The sequence below is a fragment of the Triticum urartu genome, chromosome 6A (assembly GCF_056163025.1).
Source record: "Triticum urartu cultivar PI428250 chromosome 6A, HENAU_Tu73, whole genome shotgun sequence".
NCBI lineage: Eukaryota > Viridiplantae > Streptophyta > Magnoliopsida > Poales > Poaceae > Triticum > Triticum urartu.
Window position 1 is genome coordinate 183076099 of NC_141878.1, and position 15406 is coordinate 183091504.

The 15406-nt window shown below is 44.9% G+C and overlaps 2 protein-coding genes across 2 annotated transcripts; one reads left to right on the forward strand and one right to left on the reverse strand.

The window, feature by feature from the left end:
- The first annotated feature begins 7852 nt into the window (after positions 1-7852).
- LOC147964669 (uncharacterized) lies at positions 7853-8401 on the forward strand. The gene has a single exon (XM_087530099.1). The coding sequence runs from the start codon at positions 7853-7855 to the stop codon at positions 8399-8401; it is 549 nt and encodes a 182-aa protein (XP_087386225.1).
- A 969-nt stretch (positions 8402-9370) lies between these two features.
- LOC147964670 (uncharacterized) lies at positions 9371-9739 on the reverse strand. Its single transcript, XM_087530100.1, has one exon. The coding sequence runs from the start codon at positions 9737-9739 to the stop codon at positions 9371-9373; it is 369 nt and encodes a 122-aa protein (XP_087386226.1).
- Between the last annotated feature and the right edge of the window lie 5667 nt (positions 9740-15406).

Consider the following 15406-nt stretch of genomic DNA (forward strand, 5'->3'; position numbering starts at 1 on the left):
AAAAACACAACCATAAAAGTAGCATAATTGTCTACACACAAAAAATAGGAAAAAATAAGAAAAATAAGATAACTATTGGGTTGCCTCCCAACTAGCGGTGTTGTTTTACGCCCCTAGCTAGGTGTAATGCATAGTTTCAAGTGTTGTCATCCTTCAAATTAATTCCATAGGTGGCCCTAATAATAGATTCATATGGTGGCTTAATTCTCTTTCTAGGGAAGTGTTCCATACCCTTCTTTAATGGAAATTGAAATTTTATATTCCCTTTTTTCATATCAATAACAACACCTATGGTTCGTAGGAAAGGCCTACCAAGTATTATTGGACAAGACAGATTGCAATCGATATCAAGCACAATGAAATTAACGGGTACATAATTTCTATTTGCAATAATAAGAACATCATTTATTCTACCCAAAGGTTCCTTACTAGTAGAATCTGCCAAGTGCAAATTAAGAGAACATTCATCCATATTGGTAAAACCTAGCACATCACATAGAGATTTTTGTATTGTGGAAACTAGCACCCAAATCACACAAAGCATTGCACTCATAATTTTTAATTTTCACTTTAATGGTAGGTTCCCACTCATCATATAATTTCTAGGTATTGAAATCTCTAATTCTAGCTTTTCTTCTAAAGCTTTCATCATCGCTTCTACAATATGTTTTGTAAAAGCCTTATTTTGTTCATAAGCATTGGGTGAATTTAGAATGGATTGCAACAAGGAAATACACTCAGTTAAAGAACAAATATCATAATTAAAATCCTTGAAATCCAAAAGAGTGGGCACATCGCTATTTAAAGTTTTTACCTCTCCAAACCAACTTTTATCAAATTTTTCATTAAGATTTTCACCCTGCAAATTATGGGGACACCTTCTAGCTAAAGTTGACTCTTCTTCAGTCCCCCTTTCATCAAGTTTAATATCACTAAATGGATATTCAATGGGTGTGACACCAATCCTTTTAATATCTTCATCATTACTATGATAAAAACCGAACGAAATCGTTTTTTCTAAGAATTCTCGCTTAGCCCTCAACCTAGCGGTTCTTTCTTCACTGTCATCCATGGGGACATAAAGAGATTTAATTAATTCATTAATATCAAGCTTGGGTGGCAAAATTTTAAATTTAAGATTTTCCACATCATGAATGATTCTATCCATATTCCTAGACATATCATCAAGTTTACTCAATTTTTCTTCTATCATAGTATTAAAAACCTTTTAAGCATTAATAAATTATTTGAAATTACTTTCAATATCAGAGCCATCCTATTATTATGATTATAATAATTACCATAGGAATTGTCATAATTTTTAGAGGAATTTCCAGGAAACAACCTAGGATTAAAATTACCTCTATAAGCATTACTATTGAAATTGTTTCGGGAGACAAAATTCACATCTACGGGGTCATCATTTTGCTCAATCAAAGTAGGCAATGGCACATCATTCGGATCAATATGAGCATTTTTACAAGCAACCAATTTCATAAGCGCATCAACTTTATCACTCAAAGTACTAATTTCTTCAACATAATTCACTTTTTTACTAGTTGGAGCTCTTTCAGTGTGCCATTGTGAATAATTTGCCATAATATTGTCAAAAAATTTAGTAGCTTATCCTAGCGTAATTTCCATAAAAGTACGACCCACGGCGAAATCTAAAAGATTTCTAGAGACAAAGTTCAATCCTGCATAATTTTTTGTATGATCATCCACAAAGTTAAACCATGAGTAGAGAAATTTCTTATCATTAATTTCATCCTATACCAAGATTGGGAAACATGTTCATGCTCAAGTTGCTTAAAATTCATAATTTGATTTCTAAGAGAAATAATTTTTGCATGAGGAAAATACTTGGCAATAAAAGCATCTTTACACCTATCCCAAGAATCAATATTATTTCGTGGCAAAGATGAAAACCAAGTTTTAGCACGATCTCGCAAGGAGAACGAGAATAATTTTAATTTGAAAATATCATTATCCACACCTTTTTTCTTTTTCATATCACACAATTCAACGAAAGTGTTAAGATGGGATGCAGCATCTTCATTAGGACTACCAGAAAATTGTTCTTTCATAACAAGATTTAACAAAGCGGCATCAATACAACACATGACGTGGGGTATTATCTCTTTGAGAGAGACCAAACATGGGTAAAACCTCGTGTCTTTATTAATATCGCATCTAGACTAGTAGCTCGGGACCACCTACCCGAGATCCGCTGAAATCGACTCTGTCATTAGTGGCCCATGCAGGTCCTCGTTGAGTAGCTACAAGAATTTGATGGGGATCAACATGGGTGACCAGATCGGTTCTAGCATGACCTTTGTGCTAGATCTTTATTTTTGGCAGTAGCATCCTCTTCGCTGATTCGGTCGGCCATCTAGGCCAGGTTGAGAATTTTGCTCCCGGTCAAATCATTAGGTTTGGCAACTTGGAGTACATCGCGGGTTCTTGCGGAGAGCTGGCCTTCTCGAGCTAGGTGTCATACTAGATTGAGGAATAGCGAGACACACCCATTCACCCGCTGATGTCATATCAGGTTTAGGACAAGGACGAGAACCTCACATTGGATCTGACCACGAGTCTGGATCCAATAGTGCAGCTTGGGTGCCAAGTAACTGACATGGCCCCACAAAAACATCCCCAATCCATGTCAGAACTAATCTCAGAAAAATCTCCCCTGGTACCGGTGTTAGATTGAGCTCAGGAAGATAGTGACAAAGACCTTCTGAATGAGATGTTACATCGTCTTCAAAGGCTCGCAATATTAGAGGACCATCCCTCCATCTATGATCGGATCCAGGAGTCACCCATGAATGTCGGATTTTTTACCCACCCACCACCCAATTAATATCGAAGATCAAAGACTTAACTAAGGTCCTACAAAGTGGCTTCGAAGAGGTCGACTACACGGAGGAAGAAATTGGCGAATCTTCAGGTGGCCAGCCAACAACCAACGCACCCACAGGCAAGTGGATGCCAACCTCCACCTATGACATCTACATGGTGGATACCCCACGTAGCAGTGGTGGGGAGGACGGCAATGGCAACAACGGCAAAAATCCCATATGGAATCCACCACTTGAGGCTTTGATGTCTACTACACAACTTGTTCTTGTAGACTCGTGTTGGGCCTCCAAGCGTAGAGTTTTGTAGGACAGTAGTAAATTTCCCTCAAGTGGATGACCTAAGGTTTATCAATTCGTGGGAGGTGTAGGATGAAGATGGTCTCTCTCAAACAACCCTGCAACCAAATAATGAAAAGTCTATTGTGTCCCCAACACACCAAATACAATGGTAAATTGTGTATGTGCACTAGTTCGGCGAAGAGATGGTGATACAAGTGTAGTAATGATAGTAGATATTGATTTTTGTAATAGAAACAATAAAAACAGCAAGGTAGCAATTGATAAAATGGAGCACAAACGGTATTGCAATGCTTGAAAATGAGGCCTAGGGTTCGTACTTTCACTAGTGCAATCTCTCAACAATGCTAATATAATTGGATCATATAAACATCCCTCAACGTGCGATGAAGAATCACTTCAAAGTTCCTATCTAGCGCAGAACATAAGACGAAATTATTTGTAGGGTACAAAACCACCTCAAAGTTATTCTTTCCGATCGATCTATCAAGAGTTTGTACTAAAATAACATCAAGTTACCCTTTCCGATCGATCTATCAAGAGTTTGTACTAAAGTAACACCATACTATACACATCAACCAACTCTAATGTCACCTCGATACTCCAATGTCACCGTGAGTATCCGTGAGTTGATTATACGGTATGCATCAAACAATTTTAGATTCATAATACTCAATTCAACACAAAGAACCTCAAAGAGTGCCCCAAGATTTCTACCAGAGAAACAAAGACGAGAACGTGCATCAACCCATACGCATAGATTACCCCAATGTCACCTCGGGAATCCGTGATTTGAGTGCTAAAACACATATCAAATGAGTCAATATGATACCGCATTGTCACCACGGTTATTCATAGCAAGACATACATCAAGTGCTCTCAAATTGATAAAAGTATTCAATCTGATAACAATGAACTCTCAAAGGGAAAAATCAATTCATCACAACAATATAGAGAGGGAGAAACACCATATGATCCAACTATATTAACAAGCCCGCAATACATCAAGATCGTGTCATCTCAAGAACATGAGAGAGAGAGAGAGAGAGAGATTAAACACATAGCTACTAGTACAAACCCTTAGCCCCGAGGATGGACTACTTCCTCTTTATCATGGTGGCCTCCAGGATGATGAAGATGGCCATCGGTGATAATTTCCCCCTCTGGCAGGGTGCCGGAACAGGGTCCAGATTGGTTTTCGTGGCTATAGAGGCTTGCAGGGGCGGAACTTCTGATCTAGGGTTATTTCTAATGGTTTATCTATTTATAGGATTTTTCAGCGTTGGAATCACGCGAAGATGGGCCTCGAGGTGGGCACAACCCACCTGGGCGCGCCTGGGCCTCCTGGCGCACCCAGGTGTCTTGTGCTCACCTCCTTCACCTTCTGGTCCTCCCACGAAGCTTCTAGTGCCTCCTTTGTTCCAAAAAAATCGTCAAAAAGTTTCGTTGCATTTGGAGAACTTTATTTCTACACAAAAAACAACACCACGGTAGTTCTGCTGAAAACAGCGTCAGTCCGGGTTAGTTCCATCCAAATCATACCAAAACCATATAAAATTGTTGTAAACATGGCATGAATACTTCATAAATTATAGATGCATTGGAGACGTATCAGGCTTCTTCATCAACCTTGCTACCTCCATGACCATGTGTGAGTAGTTCCGTTAGGACCTTAGGGTCCATAGAAGTAGCTAGCTAGATGGCATCCTCTCTCCCTCATGATTCAATACAAAGTTCCCGTGGGCTGCCTCACATGATTGGGTTTCATATGATGTAATCGGTGGTGTGTTTGTTGGGATATGATGAATTGCCACTTTATGATCAGATTGTTCATTGAAATCAATTGAATCTTTTGAAGTTTCATTGATGTATAATTGAATAGATTTGTATGCTCTCCAATCTATTTTTCTTCTTTGGCCAAGTTTGATGGGTAGTTCTTCAGAGGGAGTTGTGCATTGTAGTGGGTTCAATCCCACGGTGATCTATATCCCAGTGACAGAAAGGGACAAGACACGTATTGTATTGTTGCTACTAAGGATAAAATGATGGTTTCTTTATCACTCTTGGATGGTAGTTTTACTTTCTATATTATGTCATCTTGCTTCTTTGTTTGTTATGAACTTTAGTACTTTGACATGCATGTTGGATAGCGGTCTAGGAGTGAAGTATTAGTATTAGATGCGGTTGGATAACGGTCTACATATCACGGGCGTAATGCATGTATGAGATTATACCATGAATGATCATACTTATAAATATAAATATTGCAATTTAATCACTGCCCAACTATGAATTATACTTGGGGAGATGTCACTAGTGAACCTATGGCCCGTGGGTCTATTTTCCTGTACTGAGAACTTTACCAAAAAATATTATATCTTTGTCGTATTGTTTATTTTATTTTATCTATCTATGAATTCCTATCATACCATGCAATTTAATCTTATAACTAGCAAGACAAGAAGCTTGACAACCTTCTTTACGTGTTGGGGAAAAGTTTGTTTTGTGTTGTGTGCAGGTACCGGTGACTTTGTTTGCAGGAAGAACTCCTTCCAGTTTGATAAACTTTGATTGTCTACCCAGATAAATACTTATTGCTAGGTTACTTCACCCTTATACTTGGGATTTACCTAACCACTCTTATGAGAGAGCAAGCACTTGGGCATTCTCGACCTCGACAAATTCTCGGGGCGCTCAAACTACGTTGGTTGTGGTTTGCATGGGTCGATCCTCAAAGGGCATGAGTTAGCTTCAACATCCCATGCGATGATGATGATGGGGACATGTTTTATGCAGCCACGATGTTTAGCATCGGTGACGGTATGACGGCGAGCTTCTGGCACTTGCCATGGTTGCATAGGCAAAAGCCGAAGGACATTGCGTCGAGCATCTTCGTCCTCTTCAAACACACAAAATTCTATGCGACCAAGGAAATTGCTAATAGCGATTGGATCTGACATATTGATATGAAAGGGGGCCTCACGGCTGTTCGCATTCAACAATTCTTCGACTTATGGTGAAAATTTTAGGACGCTCACTCCGAGCACGAAGGATGGCTTTAGATGGAAATTTACTGCCGATGGATGCTACTCTAGCACCCCCTCTTACCGGATGCAATTCTCAGGTTTTATCAAGTCAGACATGCCTAGCATGGTTTGGAAGGTTTGGGCACCACCGAAGATTAGGTTTTTCTCCTGGCTCATTCATCACGACATAATTTGGAAAGCGGACGGATTGATTTGGTGGGGTTGGCCAAACTGTGATGTTTGTTAGCTGAGTAAAACACCTTATGTTCAAATGTCGACACACCAGCAGCATTTTGAACATGGCTAATGACAGGAAGGGATTCATTCCCAGAAGAAAAATCAGAGTGTTCTCCATTCCGTCAAAGAGTGGTGGCAAGCTACGAGCAGAAAGGAGTTCAATTCTTTGAAGATGCTTGTCTATTGAGAAATATAAAATGGAAGGAATGTGAGAGTTTTGTGCAACAAGGCCTCCTTGCCCACTCATGGTTTTCGATGATCAAGGCAAAGGCGAAGACTTGGGTTATTGCCAGGGAAAAAAAAGTTATTGCCGGGCCAAAAAAAGTGGAAAACATTTTACCGGGACAGTGATCCCCTTGTTCTGACCTTTGTGATCTTGTGACCTAAATCCTTGTCATTCTCCTTATTATTTAATGAGATGAGTCAAATCTTTTACCTCCATTTGAAAAAAATACTATCTTAGCTTTCTGGCACATAGAAGTGCCCCGACGGCTCTATCGTGTTGAAATGAGTTCCAAATCAACTGATACGCTACATGTGTAGACTAAGAGCAACTCTAGCAGACCCCGCATCCGCCCCGACCTGCAAAATAACTGCCAAAATGCAGGTGCGGGCCGAAAGCCTGCCCGACCAGACCCCGCATCCCCCCCCCGGCCCGCAAAATATTTTAGGGGGCGCGGCAAATTTCCGGCCCCAACCCGGGAAAACGCGGGTTTCCCCTCGCGGCTGTGGTGCCCTGCATCACAGAGAAGCAGTTGGCAAGAGGGACATTTCAGCCCGCGCTCTTTTCCCCTTCCTTCCGCTGCCGCCCGCCCTTGCTTCCGCCCGCCCGCCGTCGGCGATTCCGTCATATTTGTGGGCGGAATCGCTCCGTGGGGCCGCCCCACACCCTCTCGCGCCGAGCCGCTGCACCGCCCCTCCGGATCCGGCAAGAAGAGCCGCCCCACAGCCGCCGCCACCGCTGGGATCGACCACCGCCGAGCGCACCACCCTCGTCGCTGCCCAGGATCACTCTCCATCGGTTAGTCCCCTTTTTATGATTTTCGCGAGTTGTGTAGTAGATTGATGTGCCGGCGTGCGTGTAGATGGAGTTGAACCCGTGCGAAAAGTTCTAACTATGCCGATGAGTATCTTTGCATTGGTGAAGATAGCACAATTGAGTCTGTGCATAGATTTGCGAAAGTGATCGTCCGTGTCTTTGGTCCCGAGTATCTTCGGGCACCAAATGAAGATGACACAAAGAAATTGATGGCAGCTAATGAGAGGAGAGGTTGGCCTGGGATGCTAGGTAGCATTGATTGTATGCATTGGAATTGGAAAAATTGCCCCAAGGCTTGGCAAGGAATGTATTGTGGCAAGTCTCCTGATGCAACAATTGTGCTAGAGGCCGTAGCATTCGAGGATTTATGGATTTGGCATTGCTTTTTTGGTATGCCCGGCATACTCAATGATATCAATATGTTGCAACACTCTCATTTGTTTGCTAGGCTTGCTAGTGGTGATGCTCCTGCTTGCAACTACACTATCAATGGGCATGGATACACAAAGGGGTACTATCTTGCAGATGGTATATATCCTCCTTGGTGCACATTTGTCAAGAGCATCAAAGAACCCAAAACAAAAAAACAATGTGAATTTGCAAGGGTGCAAGAGGCAGCCCGAAAAGACATTGAAAGAGCATTCGGTGTTTTGCAATCTAGGTTTGCTATTGTCCGAGGTCCTGCTCGTTTTTGGGATAAGAAAACCCTGAAGAACATCATGACTTGTTGTGTTATCCTACACAATATGATTCTTGAAGATGAGAGAGGAATGGACTTAGAATTCTTTTACGATAATGTGGGTAGCCGTGTCAAACCAGCTAGAGACCCAAACCGCATTAGAGCTTTTCTTCAAACATACAAGGAGATTGAAAATGCAGACACACACTTTCAACTTCAGGAAGATCTCATTGAGCACCATTGGCAAAGGGCTGGACAGTGACTAATTTTTGTATTCATTTGTATTTGTATTCATGACAAGTTTTGTATTGCATTATTTTAAGTTTGCTATGGTGATTTGAATAATTATTTGTAATGTGGATGGTTATTGTTTTATGTTTGATTTGAATAATTCAGTTTGTTTTCGATTGTTGAATTTTGTTGGATTTGAGATTTGCGGGCTGATGATTTGCGGGGACGCGAATATACTTTTTTACGGATCCGTTTGGGGGGTCTGCATCTGTGCCGGCCCGCGCCGGCCCGAAAAAGCTGTTTTGCGCGAACTGCATACGCATTTTGCAGGCCGGCGTTTTGCGGGGTCTGCTAGAGTTTTTTCTCGAATACGCACTAGATGTGTGTACTATATTATAAAGAGAGAGGAGTGGGGTAAAGAGCCCCTCCATGTCAGTGATTACATGAGATTTACATGCACACGACACCACCCACACCTCCACCGCCTATACATAGCCTAAATTAGTGCTACTTCTGATCTAGCCCACCGTTCTACCGCGGCGAAGAAATCATCAGTGATTCCTTTCAATATCCCTTCCTCCTTCCACGCTCTCCCTTCGTTGCATACCCGGAGCAGCACCACGTTCTTGGATGGCGAAGCCCCATCGAAGATTATCGCATTTCGGTGTTTCCAAATTTCCCACATGACAAGAATTAGGATGCCGGCCTGGCTCCGCCTTTTCCGCGATGTACCTCCCTTCTCCGCACACCAGTTGGTCATGCTCATCTCGGTCGTGGGAATCCACTCTTTCTTGCCCATGGATTGCAAGACTGCCGTCCAAACCTCTCTCGCAAACATGCATCTCAGCATAATGTGCCCCATGGTTTCTTCCTCCTGGTCGCAAAGGGGGCAGCGATCCTGATGTTCTAGCCCTCGCCTAGCGAGCCGGTCGGACGTCTAGCATCTGTCCCGGATGGCCGTCCACGTGAAGAATCGGCATCTCAATGGTGCCTTGGCCTTCTAGGTGAATTCCGCTGATGGCACCATTTGCCGCCCACAGAACTTGGCATTATAGGCGGAGTTCGTAGTGAATTCTCCATTGCTGCTCCAAGACCACGTCACCAGGTCTTGCCGGCCTTGCTGCAGCTCCAATTGCACAACCCTCGTCCAAAGCTGCATATATTCGTTTAGCGCCTCGGCGGACATCTGCGGTCCAACATCTCTTGCCCACCTGTGGCCATCCAAAGCTTGGGCGACAGTGCAACTTAGCCTCATCCTTTTTTTCACCATGTCATAGAGTTGCGGGCAGATATCCTGTATCCTCTCCCCATCTATCCATTTGTCCTCCCAGAACAGTGTCTCTGTGCCGCTTCCAATTGTCGTCCTCATGGCCGCGCGACAGAGCTGTTTTGAAGCCTATGGCACTTTGAGCGAGAACTCTGCCCACGGCCTCATACTGTCAGTCTTCTGTAGCCACGGCCATCGGGCTTGCATCGCCACATTAAGCCATTTTAAGTTTGGGGTCCCGAGCCCACCAGCCCACATCGGTGTGCAAACCTTCTCCCAAGCCACCGCACATTGCCCTCCATTTGCCTGGGCTTCGGCACACCATAAAAAGTTGCGGCAGATCTTATCCATTGCTTTGATCGTCTTCTGTGGCAGGTCAAGTGCAAGCATTGCATGTAGTGGAATCGCGCATAAAACAGACTTGATCAGCAACATCCTCCCACTCCGTGGCATCTTTGAAGCCTTCCACCGTGGCAAAGCATTTGCCAGCTGATCCACCAGACCGGCCAGCTGCGCTACCGATTGTTTCTGCAAGGTGAGCGGCAAGCCAAGGTATTTGCATGGAAAAGTGCCCACTGCACACCCAGAAACCCTTTCAACCATGTCCATAATCTCAGTCGTGCATCGAATCGAATAAGCTGCACTCTTGGCCATGTTAACTCACAGACCCGAAGCCTCACCAAAGAGATTCAAGAGCGAAACACAAGCTTGCAGATCTTCCTCCCATGGCCGAACGAAAAAGCATGACATCATCCGCATACATCGAAAGCCTGTGCTTCATACCCACCGCCGCCAGTGGCGCCAGCAGTCCCCTCTCGGTCTCCATCTCGAACATACGTTGCAACGGCTCCATGACCAAGATAAATAGCATAAGGGAAATTGGGTCCCCTTGCCTCAGACCAATGCAGTTTAGGATCGGCCTCCCCGGCGTGCCATTGACCAAGATCCAGGTGGAGGAGGTCGCCAAAATACCACAAATCCAATCCCTCCACTGACGTCCAAATCCCATTGCTTGCATGACCTCAATGAGGAAAGGCCACTGGACCGAATCGAACGCCTTTGAGATGTCCAGTTTGATCATTACTGCCGGGCTTTTGAGCGCATGCAGCCTCCGTGCCATGCATTGCACCAACATGAAATTGTCATGAATCGATTGCCCTTTTACGAATGCACTTTGGTGCTTTCCCACTAGTGCCGGCAGATCCACCGCAAGTCTTGCCGCCAGGATTTTGTCAAAGATTTTTATGATACCATGCTCCAAACTCACCGGCCGAAAATCCTTAATATCCACCGCTCCATCCTTCTTAGGCAAGAGCGAAACAATGGCCTTGTTAAGGGCCAAGAGACCTCTCATATCTCCCTCAAAGAAGGCTTGAAGTGCTCTCATTACATCGGTCTTGATGATCTGCCAACAAGAAGCGTAAAAACGTCCTGTAAATCCATCCGGACCAGGCGCTTTGTCAAGCGGCATTGCTTTTATCACCCTTTCCACCTCCTCCTCCGAAAACGGCACCTCCAAGTGTTCCAGGTTCCTCCTAGGCAGATGAAGCCCATCCAAATTAACTATGTGGGCCCTTGCTGGCGCTGCCCCGAGAACATTGGAGTAGTAGCTATCCACTTCATCCGCAATCTCCTCTTCACTAGTGGAAATTGTGTTCCCATGCTTGATAACGGTGATCATGTTCCGCCTTTGCCTGTGGCGCGCATGCTGATGGAAAAAGCTTGTGTTGGCGTCACCTTCCCGAAGCACAAGAATTCTTGATCTTGGCCTTGCAATTGATCTCTCAAGCGAACATAACCCAAGCAGTTTCTTCTTAAGCAGCCGGCGCAGCCCGATCTCTTGGGGGGATAAGTCCCGGGAATCCATTGCCTTTTCCAATCTGAAAATGACCTCCATTGCAATACCAATCTACAGCTTGACATTTCCTATCCACTTGTCGCTCCACCTTTGAAGGCCTTTTGCTGTTGCCCTCAACTTTTGGTCCAGCACCACGTATGGGTTCCCCTCGTGCGGGATGGAACTCCACGCATCCAGCACCGTTTGCCTGAATCCATCCGCCTTCGTCCAAAAAGCTTCAAATTTGAAGCGTTTCCCCACGCCCAAGTCTGTCGTTAAGTCAAGTAGCATGGGGCAATGATCCGACACCACCGATCCCAGAGCGGCGAGGTGGCATGTTGGGTATAGCTCTTCCCACGACGTCGTGCCGAAAACATGATCAATCTTTTCCAATGTGACCTCCGTCCTCTTATTGGACCAGGTGTATCTTTGGCCATTCAAATACAGTTCCTTCAGCTCCAAAGCGTCTGTTAATGAGGTTGTTGCTTTTATCCTCTGGGTTTACTAGCAAGTTGAAGTCCCCAAGCACTGCCCAAGGACCCGCGATGAGCTCCCTAATCTCCACCAGCTCATGCATAAACTCGATTTTTTCGTGGTCATGCTGTGGCCCGTAGACCACCGGCATCCACCATTGCACCCCTTCGCTATGTCTGACCAATGCGGTTAATGCATTAGCCGTGTAGTGTGGTAGTGAAATATCCACCACGGTTGCATCCCAAGCAAGGAGAATGCCCCCCCCCCCTCGTGCCAATAGCCGGCAGGTAGAAAAACTTTTCAAATCTCTGTCCCCCATAGTGGGCCACCACATCCGGCGACACCACCTCCATCTTTGTTTCTTGAAAGCACAATATGCTCGGAGAAGCCGCCTGAACTACTTGGAATACCGCGCTACGACGTGTAGGATTATTAAGCCCCCTCACATTCTACACTAGGGTTTTACATGGTAACATATTCATCTTTCCATCCCACCGCATCCACGAGTCCTGGCCAGCTCATTGCTGCCCCTCCACCACGCCATCTTGCTCGATAAAAATGGGACGTGGACAGTGGGATTCGAACTCTGGTCTACTGTGCAAATGCTAACACAGTAGACCAATCTTGCTCTAACCGAAATGAAGTTAATCTCATGATCAACTTTTTTCTGGCGACTTAATCTCATGGTTAACTTTTGTACTTGCGTAATGCAGACGGCCTATCGTTAGGGTTAAAGCATGGTATCATGTTAGTGTCTCTTTAACGAATAGCTAGCACGTAACGTTCTTATCCCTTTGACAGTGCTTTCTGGGCTGGGCCACCTCTCTGGCTAGTGCGCGCTTGCACGACATGCATCAACGTGTTGGGGGGTGATGCATGCAGATGCTGCTGATGCACAAACCATTTGCGATTTGCCGCGCTAGCTAAGCTTCTAGTAGTAAGTGAAGTCTCGACGTCTACGTTTGTGGAAAGAGTTGTGCCTGACTTGACTTCACGCTAAAATATTGCAACGATTAATTAGTGTTAAGCGTTTTGTTTTTTGCGTTTCACCGAGCGTCGGTCTAGATGGAAGATATGTACTCCTACTCCCCTTTTTCAGAATCTAAAGTGTATTAATTTATCTAATATTTGAATTTATTAAATATTTGACCAAGTTTACAAAAAATCAACATTTATAATACTAGATAAATAAATATAAAATTATATTTTAAGATGGATCTAATAATGTAAATCCAGTGTCGTGCATACTGATAGAAGAAAAATTAAACTTTGTCAAACATAAAAAAGATAACTTTGCAAACAATTGATGCATTATATTTTTTTAAGGGATTGATACACTATATTTTGGAATGGAGGTTACTACCACGACATATATCGGTGATCTGAAGCACAAACTCATGCATTCGGGCACGAACACGGCCCGTCAACCTTTGTCAGTCCCCTTGATCCACTTTGCTTCAATGAAATGCGCAACCGAAGGCGCCCTCCCCGGCGATACCCTTGGTTGGATCTCCTTGGCCTTAACGTCACTGAGGGAGTCCTGGATTAGGGGGTCTCCGGACAGCCGGATTATATCCTTTGGCCGGACTGCTGGACTATGAAGATACAAGATTGAAGACTTCGTCTCGTGTCCGGATGGGACTTTACTTGGCGTGGAAGGCAAGCTAGGCAATACGGATATGTATATCTCCTCCTTTGTAACCGACCTTGTGTAACCCTAGCCCCCTCCGGTGTCTATATAAACCGGAGGGTTTTAGTCCGTAGGACAACATACAATCATACCATAGGCTAGCTTCTAGGGTTTAGCCTCTCTGATCTCGTGGTAGATCTACTCTTGTACTACCCATATCATCAATATTAATCAAGCAGGACGTAGGGGTTTTACCTCCATCAAGAGGGCCCGAACCTGGGTAAAACTTCGTGTCCCCTGCCTCCTGTTACCATCCGCCTAGACGCACAGTTCGAGACCCCCTACCCGAGATCCGCCGGTTTTGACACCGACAATCACCATGCGGCTAGGACACGTCCTCCAACTCCAAGTCGGACTACACGAGCGCACAGAACTTACCCCCCCTCCCTCGCCCAACCACTTTCCAACGAAGCTAGGGTTAGGAGGGCAAGGAGTGACGAGCTCGTTGGGCGGCTCGCCCTTGTCATCACTTTCCGAGTCGCCAAGCTCATCCATAAACTGAATGGTTCACTACAAGGCTGCAATATTTATTTTCGCTACAAAAAGGACTCAAATCTATTATAAAAGGTTCACCAAAAGTACAAATCAAATCAACTAACACATAACAAAAATTACATTGAGGTTCATGGACCACCGAGCGGCCACTGCAGCTGCCAGATCGAGTCAATGACGCGTTGTTCTCCATGCTCCCCTGTCGAAATCGGCCTTACCTTGTCAACGATAACCAGGAAATATTCGCCAACATACCCCTATGGAGCATCCCCTAACGATGCAGTTAATGTCGTCTAATCCTCAAATTGATCCGAAGCACCCAACGCCAGAACTCGTCAGCGCGCACACATGATAAAAATGTAACCTTGTCACCCAGGGAGATGACAATAATATACGTTGAAGCTCCATCAACTTCATCCCACCAGACAAATTCAAGGTGGGTCGAAGCCCGGAAGGCCATCTCGGCGATGAAGCAATGCCATTTGTTGAGCGCTGCCTCTGCAAGGACCACACCATCCTCACACGCCTCCGAGCGGTTCAGAGCACCATTAAAACAAAAACGGTGTGGGGGGACTTTATTCCATGCAAATTGCTCCACCATTGTCTCGCCGGCATCGATCAAAGGAAAATCCTTAGCTATTCCTACCCCTATGGCTACTGGACCGAACCCTTGGGTCCTGTTGCACCGACCGCCGCCGGAGCGACAGAGGGGGGGGGGGGGGGCGAGGGAGCCCGTGGTCAACCCCAGCGAGATGAGCAAATCCCCCCCCCCCCCCCCCCCCCCGTCGCCCACCCCGCGCGCGCGTTCGCTCTGGTCTCGCAAGACGAGAAGATTGAAGCATGCATAGTTGAAACAATATTTCGAAGTGATTTACAGAAAATCAAGTGAGTTGGTTAATTAGATTAAATAACACACCTCTCAGGTATCATTTGTAAACGCGTAACATCACCAATCTAGTTGCTCGCATCCTGTTTCGAAAAAAGAATCGTCTTGCACCAACTTTATTCTCCCTCAAGTTGAAACTTTGCAAAATTAAGATCAGCACCACCCCTTGAAAAAACCATGCCACAGTCCACGGATCAACTCCTCCGCCTCTACCAACTTTTCGTTTTGAGTTTCTGCCGCTACTCAAAATAATGTCCAGATATACCCATCCCACGTGGTCCATCAAGTTGGTTTCTGGTGGGCACAAACCTGGGGGCACACAGCTCAGCCACCGTGTGTCCCACTAAGCTCTCCCAGCCTCCCTCTCCCCCGTATAAATGACCACGCCTT